The 21,417-nt window shown below is 41.8% G+C and overlaps 1 protein-coding gene across 1 annotated transcript in view; it reads right to left on the reverse strand.

Annotated features, from left to right (window-relative positions):
• Positions 1–15,387: 15,387 nt before the first annotated feature.
• The window catches only part of LOC109873219 (ceramide synthase-like), a 46,427-nt gene continuing 40,397 nt past the window's right edge, over positions 15,388–21,417 (reverse strand). Inside the window, exon 5 of the mRNA XM_020464834.2 lies at positions 15,388–20,654. Coding sequence (XP_020320423.1) covers positions 20,310–20,654 — 345 coding nt within the window. The 3' untranslated portion in view covers positions 15,388–20,309. The remainder of the gene's footprint in view (positions 20,655–21,417) is intronic.

The raw sequence follows: 21,417 nt of genomic DNA on the forward strand, positions 1-21,417 counted from the left end.
TTAGGGGAATAAGCAGGAGGAGGGAGTAAAAGGGGAGGGTACAGACTTCATGCAGCACTCCTCCTCCCTCCCTCCCACCCTGATGTGGGCCCAACTTGTGCTGGAGTTAAAAGTAAGTGTGTGTGTGTGTGTGTGTGTCAGTGGAGGCTGGTGGGGGGAGCTATAGGAGGACGGGCTCATTGTAATGGCTGGAATGGAATTAATGGAATGGTATCAAGCGGTATCAAACCATGTTTGACTCCGTTCAATCAATTCCATTCCAGCCATTTACAATGAGCCCATCCTCCTATAGCTCCTCCCACCAACCTCCACTTGTGTGTGTATGTGTGTGTGTGTGTGTATAGGATAGAGAAGATTACATCACCTAAATATGCCCGATACAAGAAAAGGGAATGCATTGGGAGATTAGAGAATGACAAGCCTGAACCAGTGATTTCACATGACTGTATATAGCTAGTGACTGTATAGTTAGTAACTGTATAGCTAGGGACTGTATAGTTAGTAACTGTATAGCTAGGGACTGTATAGCTAGTAACTGTATAGCTAGGGACTGTATAGCTAGTGACTGTATAGATAGTAACTGTATATAGCTAGTGACTGTATAGTTAGTAACTGTATAGCTAGGGACTGTATAGTTAGGGACTGTATAGCTAGTGACTGTATAGTTAGTAACTGTGTAGTTAGGGACTGTATAGTTAGCAACTGTATAGCTAGGGACTGTATAGCTAGTGACTGTATAGTTAGTAACTGTATAGTTAGTAACTGTATAGTTAGGGACTGTATAGTTTAACTGTATAACTAGTGACTGTATAGTTAGTGACTGTATAGCCAGGGACTGTATAGTTAGTAACTGTATAGTTATGGACTGTATAGTTAGTAACTGTATAGTTAGGGACTGTATATAGTCAGGGACTGTATAGTTTGTAACTGTATAGTTAGGGAGTGTATAGTTAGGGACTGTATAGTTAGGGACTGTATAGTTAGTAACTGTATAGTTAGTAACTGTATAGCTAGGGAGTGTATAGTTAGGGACTGTATAGTTAGTAACTGTATATAGTTAGTAACTGTATATAGTTAGTAACTGTATAGTTAGTAACTGTATAGCTAGGGAGTGTATAGTTAGGGACTGTATAGTTAGTAACTGTATATAGTTAGTAACTGTATAGTTAGTAACTGTATAGTTAGTAACTGTATAGTTAGTAACTGTATAGCTAGGGAGTGTATAGTTAGTAACTGTATAGCTAGGGAGTGTATAGTTAGGGACTGTATAGTTAGTAACTGTATATAGTTAGTAACTGTATAGTTAGTAACTGTATAGTTAGTAACTGTATAGCTAGGGAGTGTATAGTTAGGGACTGTATCGTTAGGGACTGTATAGTTAGCGACTGTATAGCTAGGGACTGTAAAGTTGTTAACTGTATAGTTAGTAACTGTATATTGCCAGGGACTGTATAGTTAGTAACTGTATAGTTAGTAACTGTATAGTTAGTAACTGTATAGTTAGTAACTGTATAGTTAGGGACTGTATAGTTAGTGACTGTATAGTTAGGGACTGTATATAGTTAGTAACTGTATAGTTAGTAACTGTATAGCTAGGGACTGTATACTTAGTAACTGTATATAGTTAGTAACTGTATAGTTAGTAACTGTATAGCTAGGGAGTATTTAGTTAGGAACTGTATAGTTAGTAACTGTATAGCTATGGAGTGTATACTTAGTAACTGTATAGTTAGTAACTGTATAGCTAGGGAGTATTTAGTTAGGGACTGTATACTTAGTAACTGTATATAGTTAGTAACTGTATAGTTAGTAACTGTATAGCTAGGGACTGTATACTTAGTAACTGTATAGTTAGTAACTGTATAGCTAGGGAGTATTTAGTTAGGAACTGTATAGTTAGTAACTGTATATAGTTAGTAACTGTATAGTTACTAACTGTATAGCTATGGAGTGTATAGTTAGGGACTGTATCGTTAGGGACTGTATAGTTAGTGACTGTATAGCTAGGGACTGTATAGTTATTAACTGTATATAGCCAGGGACTGTATAGTTAGTAACTGTATATTACCAGGGACTGTATAGTTAGTAACTGTATATGACCAGGGACTGTATAGTTAGTAACTGTATATGACCAGGGACTGTATAGTTAGTAACTGTATAGTTAGTAACTGTATATTGCCAGGGACTGTATAGTTAGTAACTGTATACTTTGGAACTGTATAGTTAGTAACTGTATAGCTAGGGAGTGTATAGTCAGGGACTGTATAATTAGTAACTGTATAGGTAGTAACTGTATAGCTAGGGACTGTATAGCCAGGGACTGTATAGTTAGTGACGGTATTGCTTGGGACTATATTGTTAGGGACTGTATAGTTAGTAACTGTATAGCTAGGGACTGTATAGTTAGGGACTGTATAGCTAGTGAATGTAAAGGTAGGGACTCTATAGCTAGTGACTGTATAGCCAGTGACTGTATAGCTAGTGACTGTATAGCTAGTGAATGTACAGGTAGTGAATGTATAGTTAGTGACTGTATTGGTAGTGCATGTATAGTCAGTGACTGTATAGCCAGTGACTGTATAGCTAGTGAATGTATAGTTATTGACTGTGTAGCTAGCCTCCCATGAGTCCATCTCTTATTTGATGGAGCAGGAACACGAGTCAGAATGAGAGTGCAATCTCACCACCGGGAATGAACAGGCCCCAGACTTCACTAATCAACAGCTGTACTGTTGAAGCACAATGGGATGTTATGGAGGCGAACGTTTTTAGAGATATATCCCACTAAGCATTTGATGTCAGGCGATGTCTTTTGAAGTCTTTTTTTTGTATTTTTTTATGTGATCCGGACCAGCCTTGACTTCACCTTCCACGGACATTGATTTTTGGTCCGGACCGGCCTATATTTTACCCAAACAAAGACGTTCTGATTTGGTCCCATCAGGATCGGCCTTGACATAGACATCTACTGTATGTTTCACAAGTTTGGACAGCATAGGACAGCACAGTACCGTACACAGTACAGTACAGTATAGTACAATAGAGTACAGTACAATACAGTAGAGCACACTAGAATACAGTATAGAAAAGTATAGTGTACTGTATTGTACCCTACTCTACTGTACTGTACTGAATTAAAACTATACTACTACTACACTGTTCTCTCATCAATCACTCCAGTGTTTAATTGCTATATTGTATTTACTTCACCACCATGGCCTATTTATTGCCTTACCTCCCTTATCTTACCTCATTTGCACACACAGTATGTAGATTTTTCTACTGTATTATTGACTATGTTTAATTATTCCATGTGTAAATCTGTGTTGTTATGTGTCGAACTGCTTTGCTTTATTCTTGGCCAGGTCGCAGTTGTAAATGAGAACTTTTTCTCAACTAGCCTACCTGGTTAAATAAAGGTGAAATAAATAAAAAAAAATAATAAAAAGAGTTGAAATTTGGTCATAGAACCAATGACTGAAAAATGACATATTTTAAACTTCCATAAAATACATATTTGTACCTTTCATTTAGCATCTAAAATGCACTTGATTTCTATGTCCGAAAAACACGTATCTTCAACGTCTGGTAAATACTTATTTTCAACGTCCATACAAAATGCATTTCTGACGTCTGGAAAATACATCTAACTTTTCATTCTGCACCTGGAAAATATGTCTAAAATCCATATTTTCAACGTAATTTTGGTTACTGGGGTCTAATGTTTCATATAGCCCTGATGTCGACCCATCACACCATGTAAGTTCACATAAGATACAAACAGACACCTGTATAGACATATCCCATGGGTGCTATAGAGAAAAATATGCCCAAACAGTCAGCTAGACACACTGGAGACACCAAAAAACAGCTTCCTTCAATGCGTCGACAAATAACTATAAAAAGTGTCTATCGATGATGGATTGATGTCTGTTCTGTCTCTGCCGTGACATCACGGTTGCTATGAGAGCCGGATTTTAGAACCAAACAAAACATTGTGCCAACATTATGATATCATGGTTCTTTGAAAGGAAACACCTAATCAGTCAGGAAGGGTGGGTAGAGAGGTTGGTAAAAGTGATTTATTATTGGAGGTAATACAAGGTATTGTTCATGTTGCTGGTGGTGTTTCTTCAAGTGTGGAGTGATTTGGCCCTTGGTCCAACAAAAACATTACAGGCTACATTGAAAAGTATGCAAGGACACTCATCTGTTTGCCTTAGGGCCATGGCCTCCCATGGCAGTACTAGTAGTATGAAGAAAGATTGGACTTTAGAGTCTTTCAAAGAGCTTCAGCCCTCTCTGAATCTTGCAGGAATCTAAATGGAGCCCTACTGCTTACAGAAACAGGAGTAATGTAGATCTCAAATGATTAGATGGTTATTAGCTGTATTACTGCTACCTTACCATATTCGGTGTCATTATTGCTGTTTTGCTGGCACCATTTAATCTCTCTAGATCTAGAAAGGTTCCTAGAGGGTAGGCAGTGGCGACCATTTTGGAATTGGGACACTATGGGGTTCTCTCATTTGGGCAAAAGTCTGTCCTCCGTCCTCTCTCCTCCGTGACCCAGTAACCGATAAGAGGTCAAGGAGTGTGTGAATTCGTTAGTAGGCAAACTAAAGAAGGTCATCCCCTCTTCAATAGCCTCATTTTGGCAAGTGTACCCTACCGGAGGCCTTTGTCCGAATCGTTTTAAAGCTGCAATATGTCACTTTTTGAGCGACCTGACCAAATTAATATATACATGTGAGTTATAGATATGCTATTCTCATTGAAAGCAAGTCTAAAAAGCGGTATATCTGTTCTATATGCGCTATTTCCATGCTTCCCGTTCTTATGTTTAATTTTTGCTTCTGGTTTTGTACACCAGCTTCAAACAGCTGAAAATACAATATTTTTGGTTATGGGAAATATATTTCACAGCGGTTTAGATGGTACAATGATTCTCTACACTACAGTTGCTTTTTTTTGTCACAAACAGAAGTTAGGTGAACCATTAGAATTTTAGCAACCAGGAAATTGCAGTGCGATTTCTGCATAGTGCATCTTTAAAACCTGCCAGATCCCCTTTGAATCAGCTATATTTTTCTCAATGGGAAAAGAATGGAAACATTTAAAAACGATATGCTACGTATCCTTTTATCAATAAAATGTCTTGCATAACTAGCTAAATTAGTTTGTATCACTTTATACATTTATTTTGGAAATCTACCCTGTAAATATAATTTGCCAAATGAAGCACGATTGTAGAAGGAGAGTCCCAATTCATACAAGTGCTTTTTCCCCCACTTATCCTCAATGACTTTTGAGCTTTTTCAAAAGGAGGTCAGAGAGGTTGCAGGAGTTGAGCAAATCAAATTGACCATGTGACCTGTCCTGTACATGTGTCCCCGCAAGTGCCACCACAGCCTGACCCTACTCTTTTAACTTTAACACACAGACTGACACGGACCGAGACATAAACATTATATAGTTTAACCTGACTCTGTGAGAAGGAACAGAGCCAGTTCCAAATCGCCCTCCCACCTTCTCCTCCCCGGCCCTGACCCTTTAATGCTTGCTGATCTGTCAGGTGGAAGCAATATGGTGGAAGCTTCAACACTACACTGCTGATATACAGTGCCTTGCGAAAGTATTTGGCCCCCTTGAACTTTGCGACCTTTTGCCACATTTCAGGCTTCAAACATAAAGATATAAAACTGTATTTTTTTGTGAAGAATCAACAACAAGTGGGACACAATCATGAAGTGGAACGACATTTATTGGATATTTCAAACTTTTTTAACAAATCAAAAACTGAAAAATTGGGCGTGCAAAATTATTCAGCCCCTTTACTTTCAGTGCAGCAAACTCTCTCCAGAAGTTCAGTGAGGATCTCTGAATGATCCAATGTTGACCTAAATGACTAATGATGATAAATACAATCCACCTGTGTGTAATCAAGTCTCCGTATAAATGCACCTGCACTGTGATAGTCTCAGAGGTCCGTTAAAAGCGCAGAGAGCATCATGAAGAACAAGGAACACACCAGGCAGGTCCGAGATACTGTTGTGAAGAAGTTTAAAGCCGGATTTGGATACAAAAAGATTTCCCAAGCTTTAAACATCCCAAGGAGCACTGTGCAAGCGATAATATTGAAATGGAAGAAGTATCAGACCACTGCAAATCTACCAAGACCTGGCCGTCCCTCTAAACTTTCAGCTCATACAAGGAGAAGACTGATCAGAGATGCAGCCAAGAGGCCCATGATCACTCTGGATGAACTGCAGAGATCTACAGCTGAGGTGGGAGACTCTGTCCATAGGACAACAATCAGTTGTATATTGCACAAATCTGGCCTTTATGGAAGAGTGGCAAGAAGAAAGCCATTTCTTAAAGATATCCATAAAATGTGTCGTTTTAAAGTTTGCCACAAGCCACCTGGGAGACACACCAAACATGTGGAAGAAGGTGCTCTGGTCAGATGAAACCAAAATGGAACTTTTTGGCAACAATGCAAAACGTTATGTTTGGCGTAAAAGCAACACAGCTCATCACCCTGAACACACCATCCCCACTGTCAAACATGGTGGTGGCATCATCATGGTTTGGGCCTGCTTTTCTTCAGCAGGGACAGGGAAGATGGTTAAAATTGATGGGAAGATGGATGGAGCCAAATACAGGACCATTCTGGAAGAAAACCTGATGGAGTCTGCAAAAGACCTGAGACTGGGACGGAGATTTGTCGGAGACTGGGACGGAGACTTCCAACAAGACAATGATCCAAAACATAAAGCAAAATCTACAATGGAATGGTTCAAAAATAAACATATCCAGGTGTTAGAATGGCCAAGTCAAAGTCCAGACCTGAATCCAATCGAGAATCTGTGGAAAGAACTGAAAACTGCTGTTCACAAATGCTCTCCATCCAACCTCACTGAGCTCGAGCTGTTTTGCAAGGAGGAATGGGAAAAAAATTCGGTCTCTCGATGTGCAAAACTGATAGAGACATACCCCAAGCGACTTACAGCTGTAATCGCAGCAAAACGTGGCGCTACAAAGTATTAACTTAAGGGGGCTGAATAATTTAGCACGCCCAATTTTTCAGTTTTCGATTTGTAAAAAAATATTGAAATATCCAATAAATGTCGTTCCACTTCATGATTGTGTCCCACTTGTTGTTGATTCTTCACAAAAAAATACAGTTTTATATCTTTATGTTTGAAGCCTGAAATGTGGCAAAAGGTCGCAAAGTTCAAGGGGGCCAAATACTTTCGCAAGGCACTGTATATCCAGGCCCATCCCACATGCTAAGATCAAGCGGTTAGGGCCAAGGGGGAGGGATAGGGAGCCATTTCAGACTGGCTGATCCGACAGACAGACAGGTCATGAATTCAAATTAATATTTTTTTAGAGGACTATGTTTCCTCTGCGTAATGGAATGCTGCTAAGTGGCATTTTAATGGCTCAACTAGATAAGTATAAACCCAGTAGCCATCAAAATAAAAGCCTTAGACATTTCAGATCAAACTGAGAGAGACAAGTGACATGAGATAACTCTCTACAGTGGTACAGGATAACAAGAGCTTCGGGACCAAATAGAGCTGCCTTATAATCGCCATCTGCTGCACCAACTGTCCAGGACAGGGAAATGGCCTTTCCCATTGCATCTGCTCTAACAAACTCCAACACTCGCCCCATGCAACCTAGTTTGACTGACGAGCCATGCACAAATCATGTAAAATCCTCCATTGATGGCAACTGGAGACCTGCGAGAAAATTTGAGTTAGGTTTCGAGATCTGAAGGTGCCTTATTGTGTTGCGTGTGATTGCCATCTGCTGGTTTTAGAGAGAACATTTCATTTTCTAAAGGAATGTGGCAGCCTGGTCCCAGATCAGTTTGCGTGGTCTTTGTTGTTTTTCTAGCGCTGGGATCATCAACTAGATGTAGCTGCAGGACAATTTTTTCTTGATCTGACGGTCAGGGGGCCGGAACATAATTACAAATCATTTGTCAAATGCAAATTAACTGCAAGAAGCACAAACAGATAAAATATTTGACTAAAATATAATAATTTCAAACCTTGCTTACATTTGTATACGATCACATATATCTCTCTATTATGTGTGGGGATACTTTGGCACAGATTTTCAAAATTAAAAATCAGTTGGAGCTGATTTTCTGGAGTTTTTGCCCAATTTCTTTTTTAGGTCCAATAAAAAATGTAAATGACCTGTTGGGGAACCCTGCTCTAGTGGTTATATGACTATAGGAGTTGGCTATACAGCACTCACAGATCTGGGACAAGGCTAGGAACGTGGGAGGAAAGAAACAGAAGGTGCATCTCAATAAGCTGAAGTTGCATCCTCTTCTACTCTCCTTCATCTGTACTGAAGACATATGGAAAATGATGCCTACCGGAAACCAGCTTTCACTTGTCCAGATCTTTCTCATCTGTTACGTCAAAGGACTAGAGTGGAAGACACTGTAGACTTCAGAGATGCACCCAGGGTGAAACAGAGACCAGAGATGCGTTTAGTTCGGTTCAATGTTTTCTACGTTGTGTGGCGGTTTGTACTGAACAACATGTTTCCACAAAAATGTGCACACCGTTCTTCAACAGCCTTTGAAGTAGTGCTACGCTTGCTCCCGTTTGGTGGGTGTGACGAGTTGTAGCCTGATCAATATGAGAGTGACCATTAGAAATCACAAAACTCATGCAGCCAACCATACACGATCGCTCCCTGGGCCACCATAATCACACCGTTCTTCTACTGGTTGTTCAGTACAATACCCTTTCCATTAAATCAAACAATGTTCTGTCATTTCGAACACAACCCTGGTTGGTGTTCATTGAGTCCCACCATAGAAAAACGATAAATGTTAATGAGTGTTTCTTCTTGGAAAACTTCAGATAGTACCTCCCTGTTTCACTCTGTTTTGGAAAATTTTCTCAAATTTTGTAGCTACTAAAGAAACCCTAGAGTTCTCTGTGCAAATTGAGGCATGTACAGCAAATAACAGACTCTGGTTCAAAATAATTCATCAAATCAGTTTTATTTGTCTTTAAGGGGTGTCTGATTTCACAAGTTGCAACAAAATATTTCCTATCAATCAATGCTTAGTTTATTTAATTAAAGAGCCCATTCTCTTCTCAGATAAGAAATTCCTCAAAAAGGGCACACTACAAACAAACAAAAACATATATGTATATATCAAAGTAGATACATAAATATATATGAAAAAAATCAGATAATGTTATCAAAAAAATAACAGGAGGCAGGGAGTGTTGAAGGTTGTGAATAAGCTGCATATGGTAACTTACACAGCCAAGATGGGATATGAGATGACAGACACTATTGTATGTATATATATATATATATATATATATATATATATATATATATATATATATATATATATAAAAAAATAAGAGAGAGAATATCATTTTAATTCAAAAACAACGAAACACAGCAAACTAATTCTGAACTGGAGTATATATAAAAAAAAGTACAGAATCGTGACGAAGGAAGAGAGAAACACATTGGAAGACTCCCCGTAGGAGTCGACAAACACCCTTTTGTCTTAAGAAATTTAAGATAAAAGTTTGGGGGATTTTTGAATACGTGTACAGTGGTATTGTACTAAGAGGACGATGGGAGTGCATGCAACGGATAAAACTGCCGCCTCCTCGTTTGATAATGCCCCAAGGGTTTGCTTTCATTTTCGTTTTTTACCGAAAGTTGGAATTGACCCAGAAAGAAGGCCAGCCACAACCTGTAAATGATGCCTGCCAACTCTATTATCGCGCCGAGTTTTGTGGGTATCACAAAGGCAAGGGATACCAATTTGGTTCACTATATCCAGAGTTCCAAATCAAATTGTATTTGTCACATGCGACGAATAACACAACAGGTGTAGAACTTACCATCAAATGCTTACTTACAAGCCTTTAACCAACAATGCAGTTCAAGAAATTGAGTTAAGAATATATTTACTACAAACAAATTATAAAATCAATCTGGACCATACATTTGCCCAAAAGTTCTAATCCATTTTTTTTCCCTTGATAGTTTTTTAATTTTAAATGAATTTCATCAGCCCAGTTCTACTAATATAACTCCCTTCCCTCTTGTTTTTTTACAACCCGATTCAGTCTTAAATTGGAATTGAAATCCACTGGCCAGCCAGTCAGTGGGCCATACCCTCGATAACCCTCCAAATCAAAGCAGCAAAAATACTGGAAATGTAAGTCTGCCACCTCAACACAGCCATTAATCCTGATCACACTGGCCATGCACACCTCACGGTCCACCCCACCGATGTTCCTGCATAGACTGGATGTGGATGGATGGTGACCTGGGATAAGGGTTGTGTTAGTGGGGGAGTGGAGACACTGCCATGCAGTCTGGTTGGTAAGGCATGCACTCCCAGTCCTCATTCCTCCCTGGCCGGGTGGGGGTAGGCGGGTGGTTCAGTCTACAGTAAGCCCAAGATGGTAAGCCCTCTCTTGAGTATGAATAGTGGAGAGTCCCCCCTGGAGAACCAGGCTGGAGGAAGGAGGAGGATGACAGTGTGAGATGAGATGACACACTGAGGGTGGTGGGGGGTGGGATCTAGATCTGTGCTACAGTGGTTTGGAGATTAATGTTAATGATTATATGATAACATGGTTGACTAAAGTGCCTGACAATCTTTGGTCTACCAACCCTACAGGTTGCGATACCACAAGCCATGCCAGAACGCATTTGGAAGAAAGCAAAAAAACAACAGAACAAGCAGGAGAAGACAGCACGACATTCCAGGTATTTTCATATTTCAGAATCCATCATTTTCATCAAAACTCTTGTTTCACAAATGTTAAAATAAATCTAAGCTATACAGATATATGTTAACATTTTCTTCATCAAACCCTGAGCAAAGAGAGGAACCTCCAAGGAGGCCGAACATAAGACTTCATACATTATTGTAAAAAAAAAAAAAAAAAAAATATCTGTCCGGAATAAGAATGAATATAAAGAGATTTATCAGGATATGTGTTTTGAATGCTGACCCTTGAACCGCGGGATTCAAAGGCTCTGGATTGCATGTCAGGGAAGGGGGATTGCACTTTAGTGACACATCGTGGTGCCCTAAGTTTCAAAGTGTAGGAGACTACTGGCTCTCTATACTCTGCCTCAAACCTCACAACAACGACATCGAGCTAGCAAGAGACAAAGGGACATTTTAAACGTATACCATAAAAATCCCTAAAGCCATCAATGTTACCCTTACTATATCAGGCCACACCACATATGTCATCGGCTTAAACATCAAATCAATCAATAACAACCCATATGAGAACAACTGAACACTTCAAGATGGGGGCAAATATCTCTGAAATGTCGATTTAAACCATAAAAGGCTCCCCACAGTGGCTGTGCTGCATTGAGAGGACATAAGTGGCGTCGACTTGTGAGGGCATGTGTATTCTGTTCTGGTCCAATAGGGTTCTGGTTAAAAGTAGTGCACTATATAGGGAATAGGGTGCCAGTTGGAACAGAACCCATGTGTACAGATGATGAGTCTGTCCTTCAGGCATCTCACTGTGTGCTGTGGACTGACTCAGGAGAGCTGCAGACTGCAGTGAGCAGCACATCCAGAGAGCCTTTTTAAAGCCATAATGGCCTCGTTAAGAAAGGGTCCCGTATCCTAATTAACCCTGTGTTCCCTGGACTCTGAGCTGCTGAGTAGAGACTGGACACCTGAAGCCAGTGGCAGTGCATCTAGACAGGGTACGAGGAGTGAGCGAAAGATGAAGAGACATGAAGGGAGAGCGAAAGTGTAACAGACAAAGAAAGAGGGAGGGCAAGAGAGTGCATGGCAGGGTAGCCTAGTGGTTAGAGCATTGGACTAGTAACCGAAAGGTTGCAAGTTTGAATCCCCGATCTGACAAGGTACAAATCTGTTGTTCTGCCCCTGAACAGGCAGTTAACCCACTGTTCCTAGGTCGTCATTGAAAATAAGAATTTGTTCTTAACTGACTTCCCTAGTAAAATAAAAAAGAAGGCCTGGGATGTTTCTAGAAGGAGTGCCGTGGTCGTCTCAGGCAGACAGACAAAAGACTTGAGTCGAGGCACATTGCTAGACTGAGCCTCACCACTCTCTGCCTCGGAGTCCGGGCCAAACAAGCCCATCATTTAGCAGTAGCAGCATTCAGCTTCCCTCCTTCCCCAGCCTCCTGCCTGCTCTCGCTCCAGTGGTTACAGAACAAGCCGTCTGCCAGCAGGCCCGCAGTGCACTCATCACTTTCACACACGACCGCCCCGGGAAGCAGGGTCCAACATTCACTTTTTTTTCTACTGGCCCAAACATGGGGTAGTTTATAAATGTATTAGGGTCAAGGCGGGCCTAGGTTAACCTGCTTTCACTCTATTCAGCAAGTAAGAGACAACATTTGGTTATTAGGGTATATATTAAAAAGCTGTGTAATATCATTTAGCAATGTAAGACATTCTATTCTTTAAAATGGCATTGTATTCATTGTTTTTTGTTTCTAAAGTAGGAGATTTGTTTTATCAAAATAGGACGCTGCCACGTTAAGACAACTGCTTTTCAAAAGATATCTGGCTACAGTAGGCTAGCCAAGATGAACGCTAGGTGTCTTTTAGCATTCTTTTTGCAGACTAACAGTAGCTACTAGCCAGTCTATTGCGAGCATTTTTTCACTATTAAAAGGTTTACTTTTGTGATTCACTTTCCCTAAAATAAAAAAGCTCAGTGAGTGGATTGATGAGTGCTTGTGTGTGCAGTGTGAAGGCATCAACTCATTTATTGAGTGCTCGAGAAGTTGTAACTCGCGAGGATCGTGGTTGAATGAATAGCCAATCATATTGCTCAGATACAAATAGCATGACTTCTGTGTGCAGTCATCAATGGTTTTCTATGGCAGACTGCGATACAGCAGGTAAATGTTCAATTGGAACTCCAAAATGCACTGAGAAGTATCTGACCCGGTCGGGCCAGTGGATCTTGTCAGTCACTGGCCCGACCGGGTCAGTAACTTCTCAGTGCATTTTGGAGTTCCAATTGAACATTTACCTACTATAAATGTTTTGTTTTGTTTAACAAATTTTTGTTTTTTTCACTGGCCCTGGGCCAGCGGGCCATCGTTAATGTAGGACCCTGCCGGAAGCACAGTGGCCCGGTTTATTTTGGGCCCGGTTTGGCTCTGGACTGGAGTATTTTCTGCAGAAAACAGCTGAGTCCCCACAATGCAGTGGTCTCCTACAGAGAGCAAAGTCCCCACAATGCAAGCTTGAACTTGCAAACAGAATTTCAGGGGACAGGGACACGTTGACATAACTGACGCAAAGGAGCAGAACGAGGGTCTGTACATAAATCACCTTTGTTGGATGTGCCACAAATAATGCATCCTTACAAGGGACCACTTATTAAAATAGCCTCCAAGACCTGATAATGTTAATTAAAATCATTATGATTAACTCAAGCTAAAATGTAGTCGGTGCATGTAGGTTTGAAGCAAAGTTGTTTTTGTTACCACACACAAACTCCCCTCCTTTCTCAAATGTATTCAATTGCCTAGGTCAGCCTTTTTATGTCTGCTCAGCGTTAAAACTAGAATCATGTTTTGAGTTTGAGCAGAAATACAGTGTGTGTGTGTACACATGATATAAATGTACCGCTCAAGTGCAGTTTGATGGCTTCAGACTTTAAGTGCTAACAGAATCTACAGAAGCTGCTAATTAAGGTTGTCATCATAAAAAAAATTGCGTTCATTTGGTAATGGTTTCTCTAAAAACACATTTTGTTATTATTATCCTGTATTTACAGCCCTATGATTGGTGCTCCATGCTAGCAGCGCTGATGCCAACACAAACGTCACTTCCTCGTTGCCATTATAAACACATGCCATGGATGGGAACTCTGGTTAAAATCATTAGCACTTAAATTTAGCTGTAAATTTGTAATAATTATCTACACGTTAACATTATTTAATTAATTTATACAGAATTATTGCCTTCAGATTGGAAGGCTAAGGAGGAATATTTTTAAGAGAATAACATAAAACTCAAGGCTGTATGGGTTTTGTGACCAATATGAGGTGGATCACATTTAAAAATTGTGCATTGTATAAGTATGGGGTATGGGGTCATTTCTGTATATACTGTATAAGTATGGGGTCATTTCCCACCTAGCTGACCTTTCCTAAGGACCCAACCAAGTAAGGGACAATCTCTAAATTCATTCCCACAACAGGAAATCATAAGGGAAAGTAGAATGTATGAAATGAGTGTGTCGCCACCACCAAGACTTTCTTCTTCTTCTATTCGACAATCTTTGTGAAAATAAATCATTTTGGAGCAGGGTCGCATGCAGCTGTGTAGTCATCCTGCTCAAGCATCATGCTAGGAACCTTACTGTTTTTCTATCTAAACATCAGGTTCATCTATTCTATGTGGGGTTTTACATTGTCCTCGCCGTTTTCAACCTCGTTTTATTGCTCTAACTCAGTGGTTCCCAACTCCAGTCCTCAACAGTCCCCAACAGCACACACTTTTGCTGTAGCCCTGGACAAACATATCTGATTCAACTCATTGAGGGCCTGATGATTAGTTGACAAGTTGAATCAGGTGTGCTTCTCTGGGACTACAATAACAATGTGAACTGTTGGTGGTACTCGAGGACCTGAGTCGGGAACCAGTGCTGGCGCCTTGTGAGCAGTCCCCGGTGGGAACCATTTGGTGTTAAAGAGGAACTGACAGCGTTTTGGCACCATTAAATCTCATTCAAATATAGCGCATTTCTTGTGACAAGTGAGCACATAGATGGTCATTTCACGTTTTTATACATTCATAGAATGTTTGGGAATGACGTCGAGTCGGGTATTTGTGAAAATTCTATAGTAATATGAGTGGGAAAGTGGCTGTGTGTCTGAGCAATTAATAGACACAGCATACCGCATTAAATAAAAACTAATAAAAACTTGTCAGTATTGTCCCGGATCAGAATCTTCACAGAGCAGTACGGCGTACCTAATCAGAGCTACAGTCGGCCTATATGCAAATAAGCCAGTGCCATATGGGGATAATGCCATTCCCTTTGAACTGTGTTTACAGGCAGTTACAACAGCACGACATTAGGTCATAGAAAGCACTCAGCAAAACCCACAAAATACACCTGAATTGTTTTCTTTAAAAGGGGCAGTTCAGTCAAAAATGTGATTTCCAGTTTTAAAAAAAATTATATTCCAACACTATAAAGGCTGAAATAACACTGAAATTGTGAAAATTATGATAACCTTTTAGTAAGAGCTTTGTGGAAGACAAAAAACATATTCTTGGAATTTCAACCTGCTCAGGTGGGATGGAGTTTTTGGCCAACAGCATGACATCACATTCTGATCGAATTATTCTGACCAATGACCATTCAACTTTTATTTGCATATGTTTCCTCCTACTTTGAAGGGGTAAGCGGGGTAGGCTCTAGACCAGGAGTGGGCAAACTATTTGGCTCGAGGGCCACATCAGGATTTCGAAATTCAACGTAGGGCCGCACATTTTTTGTTTGTCAAAATATTTTTGCGGGCCAGAAAAAGTGCAGTTATTTGAAAATATATAGGTCCATTATAATTTCTAAATATCTTCTATCTAGTTTTAGACATTCAACACAGTGGCCTGGAGTGTTTTTTATTTTATTTTTTAGTATCCGATTGTTTTAGGAGCTACTATCTTGTCTCATCGCTACAACTCCCGTACGGGCTCGGGAAAGACAAAGGTTGAAAGTCATGCGTCCTCCGATACACAACTCAACCAACACATGGCCATCCAACCCGGAAGCCACCCGCACCAATGTGTCAGAGGAAACACTGTTCACCTGGCAACCTTGGTTAGCGCGCACTGCACCCGGCCCGCCACAGGAGTCACTGGTGCGCGATGAGACAAGGATTTCCCTACCGGCCAAACCCTCCCTAACCCAGACGACGCTAGGCCAATTGTGCGTCGCCCCACGGACCTCCCGGTTGCGACCGGTTACAACAGAGCCTGGGCGCGAACCCAGAGTCTCTGGTGGCACAGCTGGTGCTGCAGTACAGCACCCTTAACCACTGCGCCACCTGGGAGGCTGGAGTGTTTTTTTTAAACCCATAATAATTCCCCCCACCCCCCAACAACAAAAAACTCCCACCGGCCGGATTGAATGGGCTTGCCAGCGGCCCATAGTTTGCCTATCCCTGCTCTAGACTAGAGTCTAGACAATCCTATCCATCAATTAGGGCTGTGTATGTAAATATATTTACATTTGTATCAACACACCCACACAATCAGACTGAGCATTTCAATGGCAAAACGAAGCTCAGGTAAATAAAATATATATTTTCATTAAATAAAACAGTGATTTATTAAACATATATCATTGATTTAAAATGAAAAATAATGCATCGGGGCTTTAAATATGTAAATACCAGAAGAGTTAAATCTAGTGAGGGATAAACTCAGTCAAACCTTTTCAGCCTGTAGTTACACTGATACGATGGGGAATAGCTTGCTTGCTCGCCCTGTTGTAGCCTGCCGTCTGTCCCATAACCCACGTTTTTGTCAATTTAACGGGATTTACCAGCTTGCTAGCCTGCACATTTGATTGACAAATAAGATATATGGTAACTGTGGATAACAGTCATTCAGGTTTAGCAGTCTGTCAGGGCCTCCCGTGGCGCAGCGGTCTAAGGCACTGCAGTGCTTGACGCATCACTACAGATCCGGGTTGTGTTGCAGCTGGCCGCAACAGGGAGACCCATGAGGCGTTGCACAATTGGCCCAGCGTTGTCCAGGTTAGGGAAGGGTTTGGCCGGTCGGGTGTCCTTGTCCCATCGCGCTCTAGCGACTCCTGTTGCGAGACGGGCGCATGCATGCTGACACGGTCGGCAGTTGTACGGTGTTTCCGACACATTGGTGCGGCTGGCTTCCAGGTTGAGCGAGCAGTGTGTCAAGAAGCAGTGTGGCTTGGCAGGGTTGTGTTTCGGAGGATGCATGGCTCTCAACCTTCGCCTCTCCTGAGTCCGTAGGGAGTTGCAGCAATGGAACAAGACTAACTACCAATTGGGGAGAAAAAATATCTAAAATAATATAAAGTCTGTCACTTACCCACTCATCCAAGCGTTGACATTAAATCCTCCCAGCAGCTAGTTAGGTACAACAAGGTAATGTGTTTTTAGCTTGCCAAAAATACATAAAAAGATCAGATAGCCTATTAGCCACGTTGACTTGTGATCATTGCCCTTGGTAGCTTTGTCGAAAATATTGAGCGAGTGAAACTTACGACAGTTCATCACCCGAATGGCTGCAAGCATCAAACAATGTAAATCACAGCTCATACAACCTCATAGCATTATTTTTTACACTGCCAAGAACGTATTGGTAAAATATGATAATCATGCATTGACTGCATCCATCTATTCTACCACCAATACCAGACTAGGAATTTTGAGTCATGGAATTTTGAGTCAAATCTAAGTTATATATACAGTACCAGTCAAAAGTTTGGACACACCTACTAATTCAAGTTTTTTTCTTCTTTTTTTTCCTACTATGTAGAATAATAGTGAAGACATCAAAACTATGAAATAACACATATGGAATAATGAAGAAACCAAAAAAGTGTTAAACAAATCTAAATATATTTTATATTCCTTAAAGTAGCCCTTCTTTGTCTTGATGACAGCTTTGCACACTCTTGGCATTCTCTCAACCAGCTTCATGAGAATGCTTTTCTTGAAGGAGTTCCCACATATGCTGAGCATTTGTTGGCTGCTTTTCCTTCACTCTGTGGTCCAACTCATCCCAAACCATCTTAATTAGGTTGAGGTCGGATAATTTTTGAGGCCAGGTCAACTGATGCAACACTCCATCACTCTCCTTCTTGGTCAAATAGCCCTTCCACAGCCTGGAGTTGTGTTTTGGGTCATTGTCCTGTTGAAAAACAAATGAAAAGTCCCACTAAACGCAAACCATATGGGATGGCGTATCGCTACAGAATGCTGTGGTAGCCATGCTGGTTAAGTGTGCCTTGAATTCTAAATAAATCACTGTCACCAGCAAAGCACCCCCACACCTCCTCCTCCATGCTTCACGGTGGGAACCACACATGTGGAGATCATCCATTCACCTACTCTGCGTATCACAAAGACACGGCGGTTGGAAGGCCTGACACGACCATGAAGGCCTGAATCACACAGTCTCCTCTGAACAGTGGATGTTGAGATGTCTGTTACTTGAACTCTGTGAAACATTTATTCTGGTTACTACATGATTCCATATGTGTTATTTCATAGTTTTGTTGTCTTTACTATTATTCTACAATGTAGAAAATAGTAAAAATAAAGAAAAACCTGGAATGAGTAGGTGTGTCCAAACTTTTGACTGATATATATATTAAAATATATATTCAAATAACCTCTTATAAAGTTGCTTTTGAGGGATAAACTGGGAATTGATTGATATTATGATTGTCTGTTTCATATCTGCAAAGTAGTTAAAACGGTGTCAGTTCCACTTTAAATGGGATGCCCAGTGGTATACAAGCCCCTCCCATGTGGCCCCGAGACCCCATTGCCAGAGGGCAGCATTGACCTAACAGAAGCACCCCTGACACCTTTTGCCGGAGGGCAAAATGTACCTAACAGAAGCACCGGATCACCCACACCCGGCAAACTTGACCTCGAGTGACCGTAAAGTCTTGTCTCCACCCATTAAAAGCAGCTTCAGTTGTCGCTGTAGCAACCGAGCCGAACCCGGGACTAAACAACCTACCCCATTCCTTCTAATGCCGCTACAGCGCTCCCAGAGAAGTCCAAAGATGGTGGATAAATGAAGATAGTTCACTCAGGCCGTTTACCATATCATTTTTTTTCCAGTTCAGGTGTACTTAAGGGGGTGGCTCTCCCATAGACACCAATGTAATAGCAGCTGGGTCTGGTCTACCTCGTTCGTGGACTTCCATTGAAACAGAAAAAATGGGGGAATGGGATATCTCACTTGCACTTCCGTCTCTGAGAAGTCCTGCGTGTGTAAACATACGGACTAATCTTTTGCTAAGCCTCCCCCTTTAGGCAGGTAGGTCACAGCGCATAATATAGAGGCTCCTCCCCCTCTCTTGGGAGGGGTGGAGCTTGTGATGCCCCACCCCCTGTGTGATACTGAGGGGTGGGGCTTATAGACTTACTGTAAACAGACGCAGCAGGGCAGCACACAGAACTCTGTTGGGCCATAAACAACAAAGGAGGAAGACGGGAGCGTTGCAGGCGCACCGATTGGCCAGCGGCAGCAGCCATAGAGACAGGCAAATGAGGAGAAAGGACAATGGGAGGTGTCAAAGTGGATAAAGGAGTGTGGGGTTCCACAATCCAATCACATTCAAAAAAAATTGTGTAGCTATGCTGGTGCAAAGAGCTTGGAGCAAACATTTTTACTTCATTGTCTCCTTCAAATGTGGATGCTGACACCCGTACCTAGCTTAGTCTATCCCATCCCATCCCACCCCTCCAACCCACCCCTTGTCCCTCCACCCAGCCTTGTCACTATTTCTATCTGCATGCCGAGCCCCCTACCCGCTTCTCCTCCTTTCCCTCCGGTCTTTTAAAGATCAGGACTGGGTGGGTGGACAAACACTTCATAAAATGGGGATCTTCAAAACTTGACACTTAAAAATCATTGACACCAAATAGAACAAATCAATAAATTCTACAGACACATTCATCTACACTGTAACAGACCCTCCAATCAGCAGATCTAGTAATGGAGAGGGGGCGAGGCTGGGGAAGTGACTCAATACTGCACAGGTCACGTAATATGGGGGAAGAAGCAAGACTCCCCCCCCCCCCCCCCCCCGATCCCCCCCATCAAAAAAAGCCAGGAGTTCCATTCTCAGTCTTCTTCATATTCTTTTCGGAAACTCCACTGTAGCACTCCAAATATAACCCATGTCCAGTCCCTATAATCCAGAAAGAGGGGGGTGGGGGGGTAGGAACCCCAAAAAAGATCTAAGGGGGGGTCAAAATTCATCATCAGTATCGCTTGGACTGGGCATGGGTGGAAGAGCAGTAGCTAGTGTAATCATAGTAGTAACGATAGTAGTAGAAGTAGTGATAATAGTAGTAGTTGTTTTGGGGAGACTGTGGTAAGTAGCCATAGTGCCTTTGCAGTAGTAGTAGTAGTAAGTAGTAAATAGTAGTCAATGGTGGTTCGTTTTTGTGTGACTCGAGCGCAGGTAGAGTAGAGAGAACAAGAAAGATCCGAGAGAGCGCAATGGTGACAGAGTGAGCTCTCCAGCTCTAATGGTCTCCCTTGGGTTGGTTGTCCGTGAGGGAGGGGCTAGGTGGGGGCAGGGGGGAGGAGTCCTGGCTGCCGGCAGCAGCGGTGGCGTGACGCTGGCGCTGGTAGAGCCGCCAGCCCTTGCGGCAAAGCAGCACAAACCAGTAGACCTGCGGCGCCAGGATGCATAAGTTGCCCAGGTTGACCGACAGCGTCAGATGGAACGGTACGCCGTAGATGGGGATGCCGTAGTGGCGGCCGTAGACCCAGTACATGTAGGGAAAAAGGGCAATTCGACACAGGAAGAAGCTGAGCAGCACCATGCCCCCATTGGCCTTGTGGACCCAGCAGTCCTGCAGACCCAGCTATGACAAACAAGAGGAGAGAAGGGAAGGATGTGTTGGGAAAATATTCAAAAGGGACAAAAAGAGAGAAAAGACGTCAATATATGGTCAAACAGTGTTGAAATTCTAAGTGAGCAGAACATAAAGTGGGTTGGAATACCTGGGCCTGTTCAAATACTTTGAATATATTCCTTCCTCCTTTCCATGATGAAATTACTGATCTGACACGACCGAACTGGTGAACTCTATGATGTGGTACCCATGCATAATGATAGATCAGTTGATACACCATTACAGGAAGGGAAGGAGGCATTCTAACAGGGCCCATAAGTGACAGTGGCTCTGCAGTACCCAACCAGTCCACCAGAGGGAGGTGTGAGTAAAGACAGAGTGTGGCCCCAAAGATTTTTATAACTAAACCAAGATAGCCCACAGCCTGTTGTTTACAATGGGAACAAATGAGCCATAGTGGGCAAAACAAGCAAGGAGGGGGGCAGAGCCAAGCACAAGCTAGCGAGATCCTATTGGTGCGTTCTAGCATAATCTGCATAATTCCGTTAGGGAACGCCTACTCTGTGAAATGCACCTGTGCAATAACTCAATTTGCCTTTGCACTCCTTCTAAACAATGCACATTTTTCAAACCTTTGCAAAGGCTTAAGTTTACAAACCTAAAGTCCACTCTGTTTATAACAGATTCTAGTTTTGGGAACAGCAAACTGTATTGAGATCAAATGTTTCATTGATGAGAAAATGTGCATAATTTCATCCAAAATCCATCTCCT

The sequence above is a fragment of the Oncorhynchus kisutch genome, linkage group LG28 (genome assembly GCF_002021735.2).
Source record: "Oncorhynchus kisutch isolate 150728-3 linkage group LG28, Okis_V2, whole genome shotgun sequence".
Taxonomy (NCBI): domain Eukaryota; kingdom Metazoa; phylum Chordata; class Actinopteri; order Salmoniformes; family Salmonidae; genus Oncorhynchus; species Oncorhynchus kisutch.